Here is a 23,422-nt window from a genome sequence, read left to right on the forward strand (position 1 = left end):
CTGCAGAAGACATTGTTGAGGTATTCATTGATCAATTTATGATAGTATTTCATTCTGATCAAGGTGGAGTCATGAGGAACTTAAGTGTAGAGAACATAGAAGAATATGGCTTAATTGTGAGGTGAGCAGGAGATATATGAGGAAATAAATAATCTTGACATCAATAAATCAATAGGATTTGATGACATATCACCAATAAGGGAATGTTCCAGGGAATTAGCAACGGAGTTGGCATGCCTGTTTAATAAGAGACTTACAAACAGCACAAGTTCCAAGGCAGAGTAAAGAAGGTAAAATTGTTCCTATGCATAAAGGTGGTGATAGGGCTGTGGCTTCAAATTATAGGCCAATCTGTATATCTAGAGTTGTGGTTGAAGGTACTAGAGAGATTGATGAGAAGTAGGATACAGAATTGGATTGAAAACAGCAGTATTATTTGTGGTTATCAGCATGGGTTTATTAAGGGAAGATCATGTTTACAAACTTACTTAAGTACTATAACAAGGTGACAAATACCTTGAACAGGGAAGAAGTATATATATAGTGGTGTACTTGGATTTTGCAAAAGCTTGCACACAACAAATTATTAAATAAATTGAAACAGGTGGAATTGGATAACAGACTTCCGAGTTGGATCAGTGACTGGCTGTCAGATAGGTATCAGAAAGTCGTATACAGGGGGTGCAGTATCTTGAAAAAGGAAGGTCACTAATGGTGTACCACAGGGGTCAATTTTGGGACCATTGTTGTTTATTTTGTATGTTAATGATATTGGGATGGGTTTAACTAGTGATATGTAGCTATTTGCAGATGATGCAAAACTGGGGAGAACAATGCAGTGTCAAGCAGATGTTATGACCTTACAAGAGGACTTAAATAGATTGCATGAATGGGCAGGTAGTGAGTGGAACTGTCAGTTCAGTGTTGCAAAGTGTAAGGTTTGAGATTTGGTAAGCAACAATGGGATGCAAAGTATACACTTGGTAGGGAAACTTTAAAGGAAGTAGAGGAAATGAGAAATCTAGGAGTGATGATAGACAACAACCTGAAATTCAGGGACCAGACTGCACAAGTTGTGAAGATGTCACATCTGATAATTGCAATGATGTGAAGGGCTCTGACATGCAGAAATAGAGAGGTTATGATGCCATTGTATAAGGCCTTGATCAGGCTTCATATAGTTTATTGTGCACAGATTTTTTGCCAGGTTTTCATAGTGAAGAGGATATGTTGGAAAGGGTCCAGAGATGATTCAACGATGGTCAGTGGGCTTGTCTTTGGAATGTGGAGTAGGACAGATTGAGAGAATGTAAATTGCAAAGCCTCATGAATAGGAGGAAGAGGAGGATTTGGTTTGAGACATATATGTTTATGAGACATATATATAAAAATTACAAACTAGTCAGGGACTATCAGGTTGACATGGATTAGATTCTTCATAAAGTGATCTGGGAGTGGTGTTGGACAAGGACCTGATATTCAGGCACCATACTTCACAACTTGTGACATCTGCACAAGTTGTGAAGATGTCACATCGGATAATGGCAATGATGCAGAAATAAAGAAGCTATGATGCCAGAGGGAAATGGGGATAGAACAAGTGGCAATTGTTGGAAACTCTATAAGGTGGGTGTGAGCAGGTGAGTGAAGAGTAGGTTCTTTGCATGGAGAGTGGTTGTCTGAATGTGTTGTGAATGCTGACACATTGAGTCATTTTAAGGCACAGCTGGATGAGCATTGTGTGCAATAGAGTGTACTTCTCATGATGAACTTCTGACTCCATGGAGGTTGGATGTTAATAATAATAATAATAATATTGATAATGATATGAAATGAAAATCCAAGACTTGAGCTCCAGGAGGAAAAGTCTCATTCAGCACAAAAGGAAATGACTAAATGATTTTTTTTTTAATTTTTAATTTTTTTTAATGATCTTCTCATCCAGAAAAGATTATTAGTAAACCTACAATGCATTTATACCATGGGTGAGGTAAGGTTTTTTTCCTTCAATTTTATATATACAGGTAACCTTCATATAAAGCGGTACTTATACAACGCGGTTTCGATATATAACGCTGTCTACAAATTGTATTATCCCTTGTTGAACGCAGTACTCATACAACACAGTTTCAATATAAGATGGTCTACAAACTGTAGTAACCCTTTATCTTTTCATATATTTTTCAATGCGTGACTTAAAAATCAAATTTTATCTTCGTTAAATTTGCGTCTTCCCGTATCGTGCATGTAGTTATAAGTAGCGATTTTATATTAGGGGAAATACCCTTTAGCACGCATGTACATCAATTGTATATCGCATAAAGTGTTTATTGTTGAAAATTGGCTTCGTTTTCTGCCAGGAAAGCACATTAAAAATCATAAGTGTGTTAATCTCAAGCTGAGCACTTTATTTTTTGGTGAGTTACATACAATATGTAATGCTTTTTTTTTTTCATGTAAAAAAAAATTATTTTTATAGTAATGACGATATGGTTGAAAATGAAATTAGTGAATTAATTGATGGGGAAATAGAATTAAATGAGGAGGAACTGGTACAATTAATAGATGACGTCGAACCAAATTACTGGGAAAGTTCTGCGAAGATTCTGATTGTGATGAATCCATTAAAGAATTCAGTTTAAAGAAATTAGCAGAAGGATTGAACTTGGCAAGAAAGTTATTTTATGGGTAATAATCCCTCAATGGAGCACTCTGGAAAATTCACCAGTCAATTGGATATTTGTTTAGCTCCGTATTATTAAATTTTATAAAAAATTGCAGCATATTGGTAAGCATGGTCTTATTACTGACTTCTTGATAACTAAACCAGCCAAAGTATGCAATAAGAATTATACAAATGATGTCCAAGAGATTTCAAGTGATGACGACGTCCAGCCACTCATAAATAAAGAACATCTACGAAATGTTATTTTTGAAGACAGTGATGATGATTAAAATATGCACTTTATTTTTATTTTATTTTGCCTAAAACATTTATGCTTTATATGCAATGAAGTTTACGTACAATTTATAATTTTTTATAATTTTATACTATGTATTTGTTTCATAGTTTATATGTTTTCTTAACTTACATGAATTACCTGAATTAAATAAAAATATTTTTTTTGTTGGATATGTTATTGTTTATATAATCTTTTATATATAAACTTTTATATATTTTTTTTTATATAATTTTTTATATAAAAAAAAAACGATTTTGGAACCTAACCTTACTTTTTTCTATGTGATCTGAGTCTCGCATAACGCGATTTATATAACGTGGCATTTCTATGGAACCTAACATCCGTGTTATATGAGGATTACCTGTATATGTATTTGTAATTTTGATTTATTTTTACATTATGTTTATTTAAATAATAAAGTAACATAATAACCACAGTGAAGTCTTTAATTATTTAAAAGGACAGATATTTCATACTAAAATTAATAGTACACCTTCAGTGTCTGTAACAATAATAGGAATTGAATACAGGCAAACTTTCGGTGGATCACCTATTAAAATACAATTGTTACCGCATGCTAGGAAATAATAGAAATAACAAATTTAATCTATTAAGATAAATGGATTTTACATAAGATAAAAGTCTCCCAGATCTTTGAGAGAGACATACAGTCATTTCTATTTAAATTCGCTCAGTGTAAGATAGTTTCACAACTTTCTTTGAATAAGCATTCATATTTGAATCTGCATCTGTGGAGGAGAACTGCTTTATCCCACTGGACACTATGAGTAGAGTCAATACTGTGCTGCGCCAGACCAGACCAGACTTCAGAGGTTTGTTATAATCAATATAATATTGATGTTTTTTTATTCTTTTTCCCAAAGAACGCCCAGTTTATCCAAAATAAGAGACATCGCATTCGCAAGGTATTTGGTAAACGCCAGCCAAAGATAGAGAAGACAGTTTGTCCTTTGTAGAAGCTAACAGAGAAGAAATTTTGTTGATAGGAATATATGTTGGAATCAGTTGATACTTTTTCAGAATTCTACCTCTAGGTTCTGAGATTCCTGGAATGTACGGAATAGGAACTCTGCAGACTGTTGAAGAAACTGTAGGTGTTGGAACATAACAGTCAGGTATCTGTTGGATTTGATTGGAGTTGTAATCATCTGATTCCATTAACTTTTTAATGATGGAAAGTTCTTGTTGTAAGATTATTGGGGAAGAGCAAACTTTATGTGCTCTATGAATTAGAGATTTAAGAATGCCAAATTTTTGAGACATGTGGTGCATAGACTTTTTGTGAATGTATCTGCCAGTAAAAGTGGGTTTTCGAAAGACACTTGTAGATAAGGTACCAGAAGACGTTCTAGTAAGGAGGATATCCAAAAATGGTAAAGTACCAGAGTTTTCTTTTTCCATAGTGAATTGGATGCGTTGATGAAGGTTATTTATCCCTTGCAGAAAAGTGGAATGGTCATCTTCAGTGTGTGGCCAAACAACAAAAACATCATCGACGTAATGGTACCAAAGAGATGTTTGAGGATGAATGGATGAGAAAATAGTATCTTCAAATTGTTTCAAATAGTAGTTTGCCAAAGGTAGAGACAAAGGCCTACCCATGGCAGTACCTTCAATTTGTTTGTAGATTTTGTTTTTCCAACTGAAATAACCTGAGTGGATGACATATTCGAATATCCTTGCGATATCTGTAGGGTAATCTTCATATAATGAATTGATTGTGTCGGTTAATGGGATATTGGTGAACAGAGAAATGATGTCAAAAGTGACTAATATTTCAGAATCTGTAATTTTTATATCCTTGATTTTTTCAAAAAATCTGTTGAGTGTTTTATATAGGATCTGGAATGACTAGTGAGAGCACTTAAGGAACATGATAATACCTTTGCAATCTGATAAGTTGGAGAGTCAATGCAATTTATGATAGGTCATACAGGACAGCCTTCTTTATGGATTTTTGGGAGCCCATAAAGATGAAGAGTTCTTCCAAAGTAGGTGTGTATTTTATCCACATAGTTAGGATCCCAACTTATAACCTCATCAGGTAATTTATTTTGCTGTTTAATTTGTGAATTAGTAGGATTACGTGCGATCTCTTGGTAGGTCGTGGTGTCTTCTAATAGGCTGGATACTCATAGTCATAGTCTCATGGTCTCATAGTCAGTCTTATTCATAATTACAATAGCTTTTCCTTTATTGGCCTTAGAAATGGATATTATATTATCTTTTCTTAAAGAAGTTAGACCTTTAATTTCAGCATTTGATAAATTGCATGGAGGTAATTTGCTTTTGAATAACGAAGTCGCAACTTCAAAACGTAGTTTGTTGGCATCTTCGCTAGAAAGTCCTGACAAATTGCGTTCTATATTATGTAAGAAATCAAGATAAGGAATGCGTGAAGGAATAACAGCAAAATCAAGGCCCTTTGCTAAAGCACTGGTTTCGGCGGTGGATAATGGTTTGTAGACGTACTGTCAGAGGTAAGGTTTCTCTTTTGCTTGTTATATAAAGAGTTATATTTTTTGCATAAGATTTTGAAGATTGTACTTATAAGACCTCTTATAAGTACGAAATATCTAACTTGTTTAAGAAAAGATAATACAATATCCATTTCTAAGGCCAGTAAAGGAAAGGCTATTGTAATTCTGAAAATTCTGAAAAAGTATCAACTGATTCCAACATATATTCCTATCAACAAAATTTCTTCTTTATTACCTTCTACAAAGGATAAACTGTCTTCTCTATCTTTGGCTGGCATTTATCAAATACCTTGAATGTGATGTCTCTTTTTTTGGACAAACTGGCCGTTCTTTGGGAAAAAGAATAAAAGAACATCAATATTATATTGATTATAACAAGCCTCTGAAGTCTGGTCTGGCACAGCACAGTACTGACTCTACTCATAGTGTCCAGTGAGATAAAGCAGTTCTCCTCCATAGATGCAGATTCAAATATGAACGCTTATTCAGACAAAGTTGTGAAACTATCTTACACCGACCGAATTTAAATAGAAATGACCTCATGTCTCTCTCAAAGATCTGGGAGACTTTTATCTTATGTAAAAAACCATTTATCTTAACACGTTAAATTTGTTATTTCTATTATTTCCTAGCACACGGTAACAATTGTATTTTAATAGGTGATCCACTGAACGTTTGCCTGTATTCCATTCCTATTACTGTTACAGACACTATAGATGTACTATTAATTTTAGTATGAAATATCTGTCCTTTTACTAATTAAAGATTTCACTGTGGTTTTTACATGTTACTTTATTATTTAATTACTATGCCACAGGTTCCACTTAAAATCATTATGTTTATTTATTTATACATATTTTTACATTTTACATCTATGACAACAGATGAATCAGGCATGTGTTATCCAGTCAGTTGAGAATTTTGTTTGGATCGTATTGGATAGTACAGAAAATGCCAATGCATTTTCTGTACTATCATATTATTTTCACTCATGCTGCTATGGCTAGTCACACCTTGTCTACACCTTCCTTGCAATGCAAATATTGCACAGCAGGATTTTTATTTGTATAGTGAAATGACAATTTAATAGCATCATTAACTAAAGAGCAGTAAATTCTGCTTTCTTAGCAAAAAAAAAATTATATTATATATATGTTGTAATAGATTTAACAGTATTGATATGAACACAGATCGATAAGAAAATAACTATTTATTACCTTAAAAGCTAATATTTAGCTGCTGGTATTATATCCAGCATCTTCAAAGCACACAACACAAAGTTTGTTACAAATGCAGGACAACCAATAAGTTAATAAGTTAAGTTAATAAATTTTCTTATCCATCTGTGTTCATATCAATACCGTTAAATCTATTACAGCATGTCTGATGAACACTTAAGCCTATCCATGCTTTTATATATTATATATATTTCCAAAATTTCTTATATAATTTAAACTGTTACAGATATTGATTATAGTGATTGATTAAAGTGTCCTCTTACTGCTTTAATGATTATCAGTTTATCAATTGTGACTTTGACCTGCAGATAGTGGACAGATAAAATTTTATAAGATTAATATCACATGTTTTTTCCCACTTGGTTAGACTATAATAAATTTAGTTTAGTCTTTTATCCAACTGTAAACAAACAAAGTTTGCACCTGAAGTATCTTCAGGACTGAGGCAACTCATGGTAAAGGTGGACTAAGCTCTCATCACTTGTCTTAGTATCTCCCATAATGCAAAGCACATCTCCTTGCGGAAATGTATAATGCTGTGCATCAAAGGAAGGGCCACTACCCAAACCGGTTTCGACTTTATTGAGGTCTCGTTAGTGGGAGCCAGACCCACCTCTGGGTCTGGCTCCCACTAACATATAGGTAAATATGAGTTTGGCAACTCATATTTACCTATATGAGTTGCCAAAAGGTGTCTCACCTTATGATTAAATTACTCTGGATTAGAGAAAGATGTTGGAACTTTTTTCCAAGTTGGTTAGACTATAATAAATTTAGGTTAATCCTTTATCCAAGTATAAGTAAACAAAGTTTATGCCTGACATGTAGACATGTCTGCAAGGAGATGTGTTTGCATTATTGGAGATACTAAGACAAGTGATGAGAGCTTAGTCCACCTTTACCATGAAGATACTTCAGGTGCAAACTTTGTTTGCTTACACTTGGATAAAGGATTAAACTAAATTTATTATATTATTATTACCCCATACCCATGGAGTCAAAGACTCATCTAGAAGGTCCTTTTATCATACACACAGCTCATCATACCATGCCTTAAACACACTCAAATTCTCTGCAGACACCACACTCTCAGGCAAGGCATTCCAATCATTGACAAATCTGCATGCAAAAAACTTACTTCTTACTCCCCTGCTCACATATACAACTTATAGGATGACCTCTGGTTCTCCCCCAATCTCCCACTTTTCTGTAGAATCTCTCCAACATTTATCCTGTAACAACCCCTTCCTAACTTGTAGGTCTCTATCATATCTCCCCTCTTCCTATTATCTACTAGACTCTGTAAATTGCATCTTCTCAACCTTTCCTCATATTCGACATTCCAGAGGTCAGAAACTTAGTCACCTCTGGGCCTTTTCCAACATCTCTTCATCCTTTTGAAAACCAGGTGACCATAAAACCATATCTATGCACAGTAGTCCATGTGTGGCCTAATCAAAGCCTTATACAATGGAACAAAAATCTCGTTACTTCTACATGGCAGTGTCCTCTACATCATTCCCAGAAGTCTTTTTGTTGTCCTCACAATTTTGGCAATGTGTTCCCTAAATTTCAGATCCTTATTTGTGGTACTTCTGGCATGTATGCATCTCAGCAGTTGGATATGTGGCGGGTGAGAGAAGGGGAAGTGCGTATATGCACAAAATGTCAGCAATGGGGGGGGGGGGGATTTAGTGAATTAGATATTACGATAACTGACCTCGTTACATCAGGAGCAGGAGTATTTTGAGAGATGAGTAGTATGATAGGTGAGAATGACAAATGAAACATGAATGAAAAAATAAGAATGGGGAGTGTGGAAGCGTTGAATGATTGTGAAGTTTTCAGACATTGTCTTAATTGGGAGGATGAATGTGAGTAAGAGTGACTAATTTGTGCAGAGGGATAGATGAGCTGAAAGAGGAGATGGAAAGTCTCAGGAATGAGAAGTATGAAAGATGAGATTAGGCGAATGGAAGAGATGAGTGCAAGGCAAATCAGAGTAGGAGTGAGAGAGGGGTATGGGAATGATTGAGGGGAGAATAGAAACAGTAGAAGAGAGGGAATAAGAGAGGTATGGGAATGATAGAAGAGGAGAGAATAGAAGAATAGAAACAGTCAGAGAAGGGGGAATGAGAAGAATGAGAGGAAGTGCTGAAATCAGGGATAGAGTAATGCCAGGACAGCAGTTAAGTAGGGGCACACAAAGTGAAAGAGTTAGAGGAGAGAAAGTGAGGATTGCAGGTGAGCAATCAAGGAACAGAGTGGTAAGAGCTGTGATGTATGGAGACTCGATGATCCATGGTGTGCAAGATAGGATGCCAGAGAAGCGTTTGCCTGGAGGAAAACAGTAGAGAGTGTGGCTACAACAATTAAGCGGGGTGAAAGGGTAGATGAGACAATTGTCATGGTGGGCACAAATGACTTAAGAGGCAATGTAAACCGACTGGAGAGAGATCTGAGATTCTTGCTCGAGGTTGTACAAAAGAAAATGCAGAGAGGAAAGATTGTGTGTGTGTAGCTGAGGTATGATAGTGATGAGCTGAGCAGAAAAGCAGTAATAATGAATAGCATAATAGCCAGAATGTGTTAGAAGAGTGGATTGGAATAGGTGGATGCTTGGAGGGCATTTGAGGACAGAAAGGAACTGTATGCAAGAGACCACTTGCATTTGAATGAGGAAGGATGTAGGCATCTAGAGAGATTGCTGTTTTCTGAACAAGTCAGTGTGTCAATGCAGGGAAACTAGAATTCCCAGAGTGGATGGTATCAGGGGTGGCCTCTTGTGGGAATGGGTGCTTGAGGGGAAGGGGGGGATGACATCAGGTAACACTGTCCAGTGTTACCTGATGTCATCCCAGTCATATCATATCCCCATCATATCATATCAAATCCCACTGGACTGATGTCATATCAGTCCAGTGGGGTTTGGAGAGGATATGACAGGTATAGAAACTGACATTTTTATACTTTATACTAATGCCAGGAGTATCAGGAATAAAGGAAATGAATTGGTGGTGCTGGTGGCATCAGCCTGGCCAAAGATTATTGGGATCTCTGAAACATGGTTGATGGAAGATGATATAATAACAGGAATAGAAGTAGCAGGTTACAGCATTTTTCGGCAGGATAGGAAGGGAAAACGTGGTGGTGGAGTACTGCTTATGATAAGTGATAACTTATATCCTCTAAGAGTGAAGGATTTGGAAGGCAGCAACACCAGTGGTTTTGAAAGCATATAGTATGAAGTAGAGGCGAGCATGACAGGCTATTTAGTGTGGTGTTGCGACAAGCCAAAGAGCTCAGAGGATGGGGAGCTGGGGCAGTTCCATGGAGGGTGGAATTGTAAGGCCAGGATATCGTTATTGCTTAGGAAATTGTGAAGGAATATTTGTTAGCAGCATTAGTAAGCAGTATTCCATGAGTGAAGAAGTGGACACAATTTGGAGTAAAGTGGATGACAAACAACATTAAACAGGAACTGCATGTGAAAAAGAGACTATGGAAGAAATATAAGGAGACAGGTGAAAAGCAAATGCATGAAGAATATAAGACTCAGGCCAGGAGAGTGACTAGCATGGTGAGGAAGGCAAAACTGGAATATGAGAAGAGATTGGCACTAAGATCCAAAGAAAATCCTAGGGAATTTTTTAACTATGTGACTAGTAGAAGGAGGAATGATTGTGGAAGACTGACATTGTGGGATAAAAATGGGAACAGAGTGACTGATGCAGAGAACATAGTGGAGTTGTTCAATGAGCACTTTATTCGAATATGTCATCCTGGAGAAGTTGGTTTTAATACTAGAGGGATAGGGTAGGTTTGGGGTTTAGAAGTGCAAGAGGAGAGTGTGTTCCAAATACTGAGTATTCTGGATGTTAGTAAAGCTGTGGGACTGGATGGTATTTCACCACTGATTTTGAGAGAATGTGCTAAAGAACTGACAGCTTTGTTGACCTGGCTTTTCAATGAAAGTCTGGCTGTTGGAAAGGTACCCGAGGAGTGGAAGGAAGGTAAGATAGTGCCATTGCATAAGGCTGGTAGCAGACTGGAAGTATCTAATTATAGGCCAGGTTGTGTGCCATCAGTAGTTCTTTTAAAGTCTTGGAGAAATTAGTGCGGGGCTATATATAGCATTGGACAGATGAAGGTAATTTTATCTGTGAAAATCAACATGGATTTGTTAAGGGATGCTCTTCCTTTAGTAATATGATTGCCTTTTATAATAAAGTGACAAGAGCAGTTGATGAGGGAAAGGCATCACTTTTTTTTTTTTTTTGGATTTTGCAAAAGCATTTGACAGAGAACCACATGATAAGCTGATATTTAAGTTGCAGCACATGTGTTTAGATGTCAGGTTAGTCAAATGGATTCAGGATTGGCTGTCTGATAGGTATCAGAGAGTTGTGTATGGTGAGGCATTATCAAGGAAGCAGCAGGTTACAAGTGGGGTTCCACAGGGCTCAGTACTGGGACTGTATTGTTTAACCTGTAGGGAATTTTATTCAATGGCATTGTTAATGGATTGCAAGGGGATATTCAGTTGTTTGCAGATGATAAGAAGCTGGAAAGGGTTATTAGTATTAGTGCAGATGCACTTGCCCTGCAAGAGGATTTGAATAAACTAGACAGATAGGTAAATGAATGGGGCGTTGGGTGTCAGTTTAATGCAGCAAAATATAAAGTCTTGAAGTTTGGGCTACATCGATGGGAGGCGACATACTCGATTGGAGGAGCAGTACTGGAGGAAATAGGGGAGACGAGGAATCTGGGGGATGATGATTGATAGAAAACTGAAATGCAGGGAGCAGATTGCAAAGGTGCTTATGGTAACCCAGAGAATTGCTGCAATAATGAGGATGATGACCTGCAGAGACAAAAGAGTTATCATTCCATTGTATAAGACCCTGATCAGACCACATTTGTTCTCAAATTTGGCCCCCAGAATTTGAAGGGGATAAATTAACTGTGGAAAGAGTAGAGAGGTAGATAACAAAGGTGGTTTCAGGACTGTACAATATTAGTTATGACATTCGGCTGAAGGAATGTGAACTTCAGAGTTTGGTGGATAGAAGAAGGAGAGGTGATATGATTGAGACTTTTAAACTATTGAGAGGCAGTTACAGGGTTGACACTGGGGAGTTCTATAGCTTAGTGGAACAGCGGGCAGGAGCGATGACAAGAGGCCATCCCTGGAGGCTGCGAACAATAGGGTGAGGAGTGGTTTCTTTGTGTGGAGGATGGTTGAACCGTGGAATGCATTGCCTGATAGAGTAGTGAGAGCAAGAACAGTCAACGAGTTCAAGGAGTGATGTGATAGGCTTTGTGTTTCCTAGGAAAGACCTCCCACGATGAGATTCTTGACTCCATGGAGGCCTGAATAATAATAATTATTATTATTATTATTTACTCTCAGTGGCACACCCAGTGGGAGGGGCGGGGGGGGGGCCCTGGCACCCTCTATTATTTATTACAATTATGCACGAAATACGCACAATAAGTATAAATGAGAATTATATTTAATAGTCTTATTATTATAAGTGCACCTCTGTGATTCAAAGATTCACTGTAGGTTGTCCACTAACTTCAAAACTAACCATCAGTACCTGCACAATACCTGTCACCTATTCCTTTGAACTCATTCACTTAGAAAGCAATTACAACTGGCGTTGGCAAACCATCCACTCATTCACTACTCTCCAAGCAATATATTAGTCCTCACCAGTGGCGCACTCAGGATTTAATCTTGGAGGGGGCCGAGTGCTCAGGATTTAACCTTGGGGGGGGGGAGAGTTGAGTAGACAATTTGCGAATACACACTACGCATCGCATACGACTTATGACTGAGCATCTGCAGTGACTGCTAATTCATAAGAAGGAGTATAGAAATAATAGAAGACATGACACAACATAAATAAAAAAATGAATTTTAATTAGGAAAAGATTTTTGGAAAATTTTCTAGTGTTTTTTCCTTTTCTTTGGGGGGGGGTGCCCAAAGAAAAGGAAAAAAGGAAATGCCCCTTGGCCCCTCCCCCTCTGGGTGCACCACTAGTCCTCACACACTAGTCGTGTAGTCAAAAACTTCCTCCATATCAGTCCCATAAAACCCCTAAGCAACTTATGTCTCTATCATATCCTTCCACCTTCTTATCTGCCTATCAACCACCCTCTGTAACCCACAAATCTCCAATCTCTCCTCATGTGGACCACACTATAGGTGTACTACTGTTTTATTCACTTACCTCTAGATCCTTTCAACCTCTTCCATGTTTCTGAGAAACCAGGGACATCACATTTGCACAGAGAAGTCCAGATGGCACCTTATCAAAGCTTTATAAAGAAATACATTTACTTGCTTATCTCTGTTCATACCAGTTTTCAACAATAAGGTGAGACTATGAACTATTTTAGTGACTTTTGCAATATGGCCTCTGAAATTCAATCCTCAATCTGTCAATGTGGTAGACAGCTATTAAGTTTTTCAACAGAATGCATAACCTTACACTTGACCACAGTAAACTGACATCCATTCTCTTTTACCTACTGTGCCAGTCTATGTGGTTAGTCTGAAAGGTTCTCTGTATCTACCATAGATTACTATTATTATTATTACTATTATTATGGGTGACTCCAGGGAGTCCTTAGACTCATCGAGGGAGGCCCTAAACATCATGTCCACACAATTATACGACATTATCACAGTATCTGTCATACCTTGCCTTGAACTCACTCACCATCATAGCACCCACAACAGACTCTGGCAGCTTATTCCACTCATTTACCACTCTAAAAGTAAAAAACCCAGCTCTAATACCCCTGCTAACTACACTCTTGCCCAGCTTCCATAGGTGTCCCCTAGTTCTCCCACCACCAGTCCTGATCTCAAAAATATCCTCTGAATTAATCCTATAGAAATCCTTTAGCAATTTGAATGTCTCAATCATTCATAAAAAACATGTCTCAATCATTCATAAAAAACCCAGCTCTAATACCCCTGCTAACCACACTCTTGCCCAGCTTCCATAGGTGTCCCCTAGTTCTCCCATCACCAGTCCTGATCTCAAAAATATCCTCTGAATTAATCCTATAGAAACCCTTTAGCAATTTGAATGTCTCAATCATATCTCCCCTTTTCCGCCTATCAACTAATTTCTGCAACACACAAATCTTCAACCTATTCTCATGTGGTTCATTCCATAGACCTGCTATCATCTTAGTCACTCGCCTCTGGATCCTCCCCACCTCCTCCCCATCAAGAAGGAACCTAGGTGACCAAATCTGGGCACAGTTGATGAGGTCTTGTCAAGGCTCGGTACAGAGGTACAATAACTTGCTTGTCTCTGCTCGTCAAGGTATTTTTCAACAACCAAGTGAGTTGATGAGCTGATTTTGCTACTTTTGCAATGTGCCCCCTAAACTTCATCTCCCGGAGTACAGTTCCACCAATGTGGTATACTGCTGCTAATCTTTTCACCCCAAAATGCATAACCTTACATTTTGTCACATTAAATTGACATCTATTCACCTTAGCCCAGAACTCCAATCTATCCAAGTCGTCCTGCAAGATTTTGACATCTTCTGCATTCACTATTGCCCTACCCAACTTTGCATCATCAGCAAACAAATGAACTGTTCCTCTTAGATCCTTCCCTATATCGTTAATGAACAAATTAAATAGCAGTGGTCCAAGAACAGAACCCTGCGACACACCACTAATCACAGGCCATCTTTTGGACTTTACTCCTGAATAAACTACTCTTTGATATCTCTCCATCAACCACCCCCCTATCCATCTCACCAACCATATATCCATTCCCATATGTTGAAGTTTACGGATTAGAATTCCATGTGGTATCCTGTAAAATTCCCTAGCCAGGTCCAGCGGTATCACTGTAAACTCATTACCCTTATCCAGTTCAGCCGTCACTGTGTTATAAAACTTGAGTAAATTACTGAGGCATGATCTACCCTTCACAAAGCCATGCTTTCCCCCATACAGTATCTTAATTTCATCAATCCATTCCTGTAATTTTCCCTTGACTACTTTCTCCAAGACCTTGACAACGACTCCTGATATGCTGATCGGTCAGTAATTTGCAACCATAGCCTTGGATCCTCCTTTATGCAGTGGAACTATTTTCCCCTCTTTCCACACCATCAGGACTAAACCAGACCCAAGACTCAGATTGAACAACATGGTCAAGGGCACTGATAATTCTTTAGCTGCTTCACGCAAGACTCGTGCCGGTATATCATCCAATCCCACAGATGTATTGACATTAAGATTCTGTAATAGACTATTCACATCCACTTCATTCATCACAATTCCCATATAAACTAATGGTTCCTTCATTTTTTCAATGTCACCATCCGGATGATTTTGCAACTCCACTATATCGACTGATTCAGTGACCTCCTTATCATCGTCATTCCTTAAAATCATTTTGCCGTGTACAGTTTTTTTTTTTTTGCTTGCAGCATATTGAAAGAACTGTTTGGGATTCTCTTTAGCTTGCATAGCTAGTTTCCTTTCATAATCTGCTTTTGCTTTTTTTACCACACTCATTACACTTCTGGCCTGCACTTTAAACTGTTTTCGTGTGCCTGCAGGTCACCTCTTTCTTTAAATTCCCTCCACAGTTGTTTCTTTTTTTGCAGCTCAAGCTTATTGGTGTTATTCATCCATTTAACCCGTACTTGTTTTACTATTCAGACCCTAGGTATATAATCAGCCATAACCTCCTGTAAATGCTCCTTGACCACTTCCCATGCTCTATCGACATCCAGCCCTTGCAGCTATACATGCCATGGCACTGATCCAAAAGCTTGTCATACTTGTCAGCATGGTAATTCCACATATTAATCAGAATCTTAATCAAAAATTCCACACCTTTAGCCACCTCCTAGGTCAAGACCTTATGATCACTCTCACCATTAGATGATGATGATGATGATTTATTACTATGGATGAGACTTGGATTCAAGAATCCATACAGCAGTCAAAACTGGACAGAAGCCGGTTCAGCAGCGAAGAAGACAAAGTTGGTTCCATCAGAAGGAAAGGTCACGACATTGGTGTTTTGGAATGCTAAAGGCATTTTGTTTATTAATTATCTTGAAAAGGATAAAACAATAACCGGGCAATATTATTCCGATCTTTGAACCAGACTAGACAAAAAAATTAGTGAGAAAAGACCTGGTTTGCAGGAAAAAAAAAAAACATCTTTTATCAGGACAATACACCTGCCCACAAAGGTTTTTGGGGAATGGGAAAATTAAGAGATCTGCACTATGAACTGTTGGAACATCCACCCTATTCCCCAGATTCAGCTCCCTCCGACTTCTATCTCTTTCCCAAACTAAAACTCTTTCTTGTTGGTCAGCATTTTTCTTCGAATCAAGAGGTGATTCCAGCTGTAGAGGGGTATTTTGCAGATCTTACTGAGAACCACTATAGAGACAGGATAATGGTGCTGGAGCATCGCTGGAATAAATGTATTAGTCTTAAGGTAGATTATGTCGAAAAAAAAATTTTGAAATTATAAATACGTTTTTTCATTGTTAGGCCAAGAACTTTTCAGACCACCCTTGTACATTCTTCTGACCTTCCACCACTTCACTTTCATTATTATCACTCAATATTAACATTTTCCAGTCTTTTATCAATACTCTCTATTCTACTATCACATAATTCTTTCTCTCTGCACTCGCTCTTAAAACACTTACTATGCTCTCGCTCACCACTTTCACTCTCCTTTCACAAATCTTTCATTTCTCATGGTGAATACATCTCTCAAACTCTACACTGGATAAAATCAAACAAATGTAATTCACCCAACAAAGATGTTCTGGCTGCCATTGTTTTACGCATTGTGCCGTACCGAGAGAATATATACTTTAAAGAAATATACATATTTTACTTAAATCTAAATAACTCATTCTATCATTCACTCTCATAAAAAAAATTAACTGAAATAAGTAAACTCAGTATTATCAGCAGAAATTTAATAAAAGTTATTTATCTTTTGCCAGGGTTATGAACCAGCGATAGTTACCAAATATCCTTAAATCCAATTCATAAGGGAGATGATAAGAGTAAGGCTTTGAATTATAGACCAGTCTGTGTGTCTGGAGTTGTGGTCTAGGTATTAGTGAAGTTAGTTAGGAATAAAGTTCAGAATTGGGTTGACAACAGAAAAATGCTCTTTGGTGGTCAGCATGGATTTACTAAAGGAAGATTGTGCTTTAGCAACCTGCTTACTTTTTATAATAAAGTGACAAATGCATTGGATAAGGGTATTGCATATACAGTGGATTATTTAGATTTTGCAAAGGTGTCTGTTAAATTGCCACACGACAAGCTGGTAATTAAATTGGAACGGATGGGGCTGAACAGTAGATTGGGTCACTGGATTGGAGATTGGTTGTCTGCTAGGTATCAGCGAGTTGTCTATGGAGGAGCGATATCCCAGAAGAGGAAAGTTACTAGTGGTGTACCTCAAGGGTCTGTTTTGGGTCCATTGCTGTTTAATTTGTATGTAAATGATATCTGGAGAGGTCTGAATAGTGATGTGCAGTTGTTTGCAGATGATGCAAAGTTCTGCAGAGCTATCAGGAGTAGTAGTGTGGATGCTGTAGCTTTGCAAGACGACTTGAATACACTGTCTGAATGGGTAAATAAGTGGGGATGTCAATTCAATGTTTCAAAATGTAAGGTTTTGAAATTTGGCAAGCAGATATGTGATGTAAAGTACACAATCGGTGCGAATATCTTGGAAGAGGTAGAGGAAATGAGAGATCTGGGAGTGATTGTAGACAAGGATCTAAAATTTCTGGGACATGTTACTAAAATAGTGAATACAACACAGCGGATAATGGGAATGATGCAGAGGACATTCTTGTAGAAGTAAGGATGTTATGGTTCCTTTGTATAAGGCTTTGATCAGGCCACATATGGATTACTGTGCACAGATCTGGTCACCTGGTTTTCAAAAAGATGAAATTGCATTGGAAAAAGTTAAGAGGCGATTGACTAAGGTGGTTTCTGGTCTCTGGAATGTAGAGTATGAAGTCAGATTGACAAAATGCAATTTGCAGAAATTGGTGGATAGAAGGAGGAGGGGGGAGAGATATGAGTGAGACCTATAAGCTGTTAAGTGGTTATTACCAGATTAACGTCGGGGAGGTTTTGCACAGAATGGGTGAGGATAGCAGGTGAACAAGAGATCATTCCTGGAAGCTGTATTAAGGAGGGTGTGAGCAAGGGAGTGAGGAGCAGGTTTTTTGCATGGAGAGTGGTGAGTGATTGGAATGCATTGCCCGAGAGTGTGGTGTGTGCAGAGACAGTGAATATATTTAAGGCATAGTATGATAAACTGTGTATAACAGTGGACCTCCCACGATGAGTCTTTGACTCCATGGAGGTTTTTATAATAATAATAATAATAATAATAAATCCAGCTGAAATAGGTTTATAGCAATAATATAGTATATTCTGCAAATGCATTTTATTTCAATTTATTAAAAATCTGGCATCATTCTAAAAAGAATTATATAAATAGGAAGACCTCATGCTATACTTATATAGTTGAAGTTCTAAAATGGGATTGTTTTTCTGCGACTGTTCTCATGAATATCTCAATAAGAACATATGGAAACAGTCACACAAAAAAAAAAAAAAAAAAAAAAAAACTCTAATTTTGGAACTACACATAAACTGTGTCTTTATACTTAAACAGTTTACATGTAACTTATACAGTGCAAATAATGTGCAATTATCTCATAGTAAATGTAAAACATCATTATGTAAATCTTCAAATCAAATAATTTTTTAATATTATCCAAAGCATATAATAAAATAAAACATGAAAACATTCAATAATAGATAAAATTACCAGTTTTAATATAAATATAGAGAAGGCAAAGATACACCAAAATCTTTTTTTTGTTTTATGTACACATAAAAGGAAAAATAAAGACAAGGATTATGTAATAAATTACATCATTCAAAATTCATGATCCAGAGTAATGAGAAAGATATTAGTATTTTCATTTAATATATACACTATATGAAATATATAAGATATCAGGAGGTTGTGGAGAGGATTCAGAAATGAGTGACCAAGCTAGTGACAAGTCTGTCGAATGCTCCCTATAAGAATAGACTGAAGATGTGTGGGTTATAGAGTTTAGTTGACAGGGTGGAGAAGAGGGGACATGATACAAACTTATAAGTTGCTAAAGGGATTCTCTAAGATTGACACAAAAGAAATATTACAAAGCATTAGTAAGGAGAGAGAGAGAGAGAGAGAAAACAAGGGGTCACCACTGAAAGTTGTGCAAGAGTGTGGTTAGTAAGGGTGTACAGATCAGGTTCTTTGCTTGAATGAATGGATTGTCATTCACCATTGCCCCAATGGTGAATAAGTTTAAGGAGAAGTATGATAGATACTGTGGGAATAATGGTTAGCATAAGTCTTCTTCAATGAATGTTTCGACTCTATGGAGATACCATTCAATAACTATTATTATTATTATTATTCCGGGCAACTCCAAGGAGTCTACAGACTCATCGAGGGAGGCCCTAACATCATGTCAAGAACAACTATTCGACATTCACACTGTATCTATCATACCTCTCCTTGAATTCATTCACGGTCGTAGCACCCACAACAGACTCTGGCAGCTTATTCCACTCATTCACCACTCTCCAAGTAAAAAATCTAGCTCTAACACCCCTGCTAACCACATTCTTGCCCAGCTTCCGTGTATGGCCCCTAGTCCTCCCACCACCAGTCCTATTCTCAAAAATATCTTCTGGATTAATCTTATAGAAACCCTTCAGTAATTTGAATGCTCAATCATATCACCCTTTTTCCAACTATCGACCAATTTTTGCAACACACAAATCTTCAACCTGTTCTCATAAGGTTCATTCCACAGACCTGCTATCATCTTGGTCACTCGTCTCTGGATCCTCTCTGCCTCCTACCCATCAAGAAGAAACCCTGGCACCCATATCTGGGCACAGTAGTCTAAATGGGGTCTTATCAAGGCTCGATACAGAGGAACAATAACTTGTTTGTCTCTGCTTGTTAAAGTATTTTTCAGAAGCCAAGTGATTTGATGAGCTGATTTAGCCACTTTTGCAATGTGCCCCCTAAACTTCAATTCCCTATCCACCAACACTCCCAAATCCCTGGCCTCATCAATCTCCTGGAGTACGGTTCCACCAATGTGATATACTGCTGCTATTCTTATCACCCCAAAATGCATAAACTTACACTTTGCCACATTAAATTGACATCTATTTTCCCTAGCTCAGTCCTCCAAACTATTCAAATCATCATTTTACAATTTGACACAGGATGTCAAAATGTAAAATTTTGACATCCTGTGCACTCATAATTGCTCTACCCAACTTTGCATCATCAGCAAACAAGTGAACAATTCCTCTCAGATCCTTTCCTATATCATTGATGAACAAATTGAAAAGTAGTGGTCCAAGAACAGAGCCCTGCGGCACACCACTAGTCACAAGCCGTCTTTTGGACTCAACTCCTGAATAAACCACTCTCTGGTATCTATCCATCAATCACCCTCCTATCCATCTCACCAACCCTATATCCATCCCCATCTGCTCCACTTTACTGATTACAGTTCTATATGGTATCCTGTCAAAGGCCTTTGCAAGGTCCAGTAGAATCACTGTAAATCCATTACCCTTATCCAGTTGAGCCGCCACTGTATTATAAAATGTGAGCAAATTACTGAGGCATGATCTACCCTTCACAAAACCATGTTGTCTCCCATACAATATGGGATATTTTATGGGAGACATATGGGATACAATATGGGATATATTGGATAGATAATATTTCATCTATCCAATCCTGTATTCTTTTCTTGACTAATTTCTCCAAGACCTTCACAATGATTCCTGATATGCTAATCAGTCGGTAATTTTTACAACAGCAGTCTTGGAACCTCCTTTATGCAGTGAAACTATTTTCCCCTCTTTCCACCCTCTCGGGACTAACCCAGACCCAAGACTCAAATTAAACAAAATGGTCTTATTCATCCGTTCAGCTCAAGCTTAATGGTGTTATTCATCCATTTAACCCCTACTTGATTTATTATTCGGACTCTAGGTATACAGTCAGCCATTGCTTCATGCTAACACTTCTTAACTGCCTCCCATGCACTATCAACTTCTAGCTCTTGCAGTTTTACATGCCATGGCACTGAACTAATCAAACTCCTAAGCTTGTCATACTTACCAGCCCGATAATTCCACATGTACCCTGTCTTAATTGTAAATTCCACACCTTTAGCCACCTCCCAAGTCAACACCCTATGATCACTCTCACCAATTGGTGGCAGTGTGGTCATATTTGTTACAGCCAAATCCTCAGATGCAATTACTAGGTCAAGCACTCTCTGACCCCTAGTATTTTCCATTACATGCTGTCGCAGATAGTTATCCCTTAATAACTGCATAAAATCCAATTCCTTCCTCCCATGTGTCCTCTCCTCACTCCAATCAATGTGACCATAGTTGAAATCTCCCATAATTATTACCCTCATTCCGCTCATTTCTTCTATTTGCTTGTGCAAACTTTCTCCACCATCTTTTCCATCACCTAGTCTATAGCAGCACCCAATTGTATATTTTGTTCTGCTAGCCACAATCTCACACCTAATGGCCTCAAATGTGCTCTTTTCTCTATCCTGCAATTCAATTCTATTCTCCTTGGCTGCAGTTCATCAGCTATCATCAACAATACTCCTTCCCCCATTTTATTCTCCCTGTCATTCCTGAACACACTATACCCATCACATTCAGCCCCACTAGCTATATCATCTACAGTCAGCCATGTTTCACTAATGCCAATAACCTGTGGTCTGGAAGTGCCAATCATGGCCAAAAATTCTTTCTTCTTGTTCCTAATACTCTTAGCATTAGTATACATGAATTTCAGACCCCACCATTAGCCCCATCCCTACATTGATGCCTTATACTAACTATCCTGTTCTGATTTGTTGTCCTTATTTGCTCGGGCATATTATACTCATTCATACACTCAACTGCCTCCCTAAGGTCTGTATATCCCCCCCCCCCCAATAAATCTAGTTTCCCTGATTCTGCACATAATGATAATGATGTATCACAATATAGAGAATGCCCAGTTACTTTTAATAGCTGCACTGATATATGCTTACTTTGTTTACATTAGGATCATAATAATGTGTGCCATTTGAGAGAAGTTGAATGTGACTTTTGCTCTGTGAAAGTAACTCGCAAAGATTATGAATCACACAAGGATTTGTATTGTCCCAGCATGGTTGTCAAATGCTCATTTTGTGATAAAGGATACCAAAGAAAATATATTCAAGTGAGTCTGATAATATTGGATGCTCAAAATTTTATTCCCAGTATTACTAATGTGAATACAACTAAATTGAAATTATAGCTTCCTAACTGGTGAAAATGCTTGACTATGGAATTTAGAATAAAAATTTGATATACAATATGATTTTATTATGTTATGATACTCTATGATTTATGACAGAAAATATTATAAATAAAAATAAATCCTTTAATGTTCTTTATTCCCAAAGGAATAAGTAGAAGCTCTTTTACTCCTAACTTTCTTGAAATTTTGTGGGTAGGCAATCTCCACTTTCGCTCATCGCTGATAATGAGTTCAAGGCTATCAATGCCTTCATTGATATGAAGGAAGAGAATACCACAGCAGGCAACTGCCATCATCTCATGGTCCTTATCCTTATCATCATGTCTGTATTATTTTCTTAAATATTGCGAGTTCTGTGGTTGATTTTCTTTGGTTACAAGGTTGAAAAACATGAGTTCCAGAAAGAGAATAAAATCCCTGCTTTCCTATGCCAGAGATTGATTAACTCAGGGACCACTTGAAAAAAAAAAAAAAAGCCTAGAAAAAGTTCCTCTAGTTTGCACTCAATTGTAATTCTAGCAATTAGTACCTTTTGCTATATTATACTATACCATATATTATACTGTAGTGTAATATCCATAGTGGGGAGCTGCAAACAGAATGAACCATTAAGGTTTGTCAGATAAGTGTGGGTGTACTGACTGTATAAACAAAACATGATTGACATGTGGTGCATTAGGAAAGTATGAAGGAAAAGTACAGTGTACTGGCTCAGACATCACCTGAATAAACAAGGTCCTCATATGCTGAGCGATTCGAATTAACAACTCAGCTACCAAAAGAAATGCAAGAGTAAAACTACCAAGAAACATGTTGTCAGTAGGAACTAGAAATGTCTGCACTTTATGTGTTACCAGAAGAAGATGGAGTGACACCAATGTGATGTGATTTGACGAGGTTGAATTTCTCCGTAAAAGTGGAAAAGAAGGCGTTATTAGGATATAAACCAATAAATGAAAGAATAATAATGGCGACATTTGCAGCAAAATCATTCAACATCACAGGTTCAGATTTAATCATCCCACTTCAGAAAGTATTGGAGAAGAAATAGCTATTTTATAGCAACTTGGAAGTCATCTTAAAATCAGTACCCTAGAAAGATATTATTAGATTAGATTACTAAATCACTTAAGGAGTTGACAACATAGATAAGAGTATAAATTAAATTACACTTTAATAAATATTTCCGATATTTCGGTAACATCATGTTGCCATCTTCAAAAGGAACTTACTAAAACGGACA

General features: G+C 37.4%; 1 protein-coding gene across 5 annotated transcripts in view; it reads left to right on the forward strand.

Moving 5' to 3' along the window:
- LOC150106115 (uncharacterized) overlaps positions 1-23,422 on the forward strand; it is a 171,668-nt gene that overhangs the window by 81,892 nt on the left and 66,354 nt on the right. For all 5 annotated transcript variants that reach the window (XM_090394488.1, XM_090394490.1, XM_090394491.1 and 2 more), the window contains one exon: positions 21,940-22,098. In XM_090394488.1, the coding sequence (XP_090250614.1) occupies positions 21,940-22,098 (159 nt within the window). The remainder of the gene's footprint in view (positions 1-21,939; positions 22,099-23,422) is intronic.

Source organism: Typopeltis vanoorti, chromosome 6 (assembly GCF_054136105.1).
Source record: "Typopeltis vanoorti isolate ZY-2024b chromosome 6, IOZ_Tvanoo_1.0, whole genome shotgun sequence".
NCBI lineage: Eukaryota > Metazoa > Arthropoda > Arachnida > Uropygi > Thelyphonidae > Typopeltis > Typopeltis vanoorti.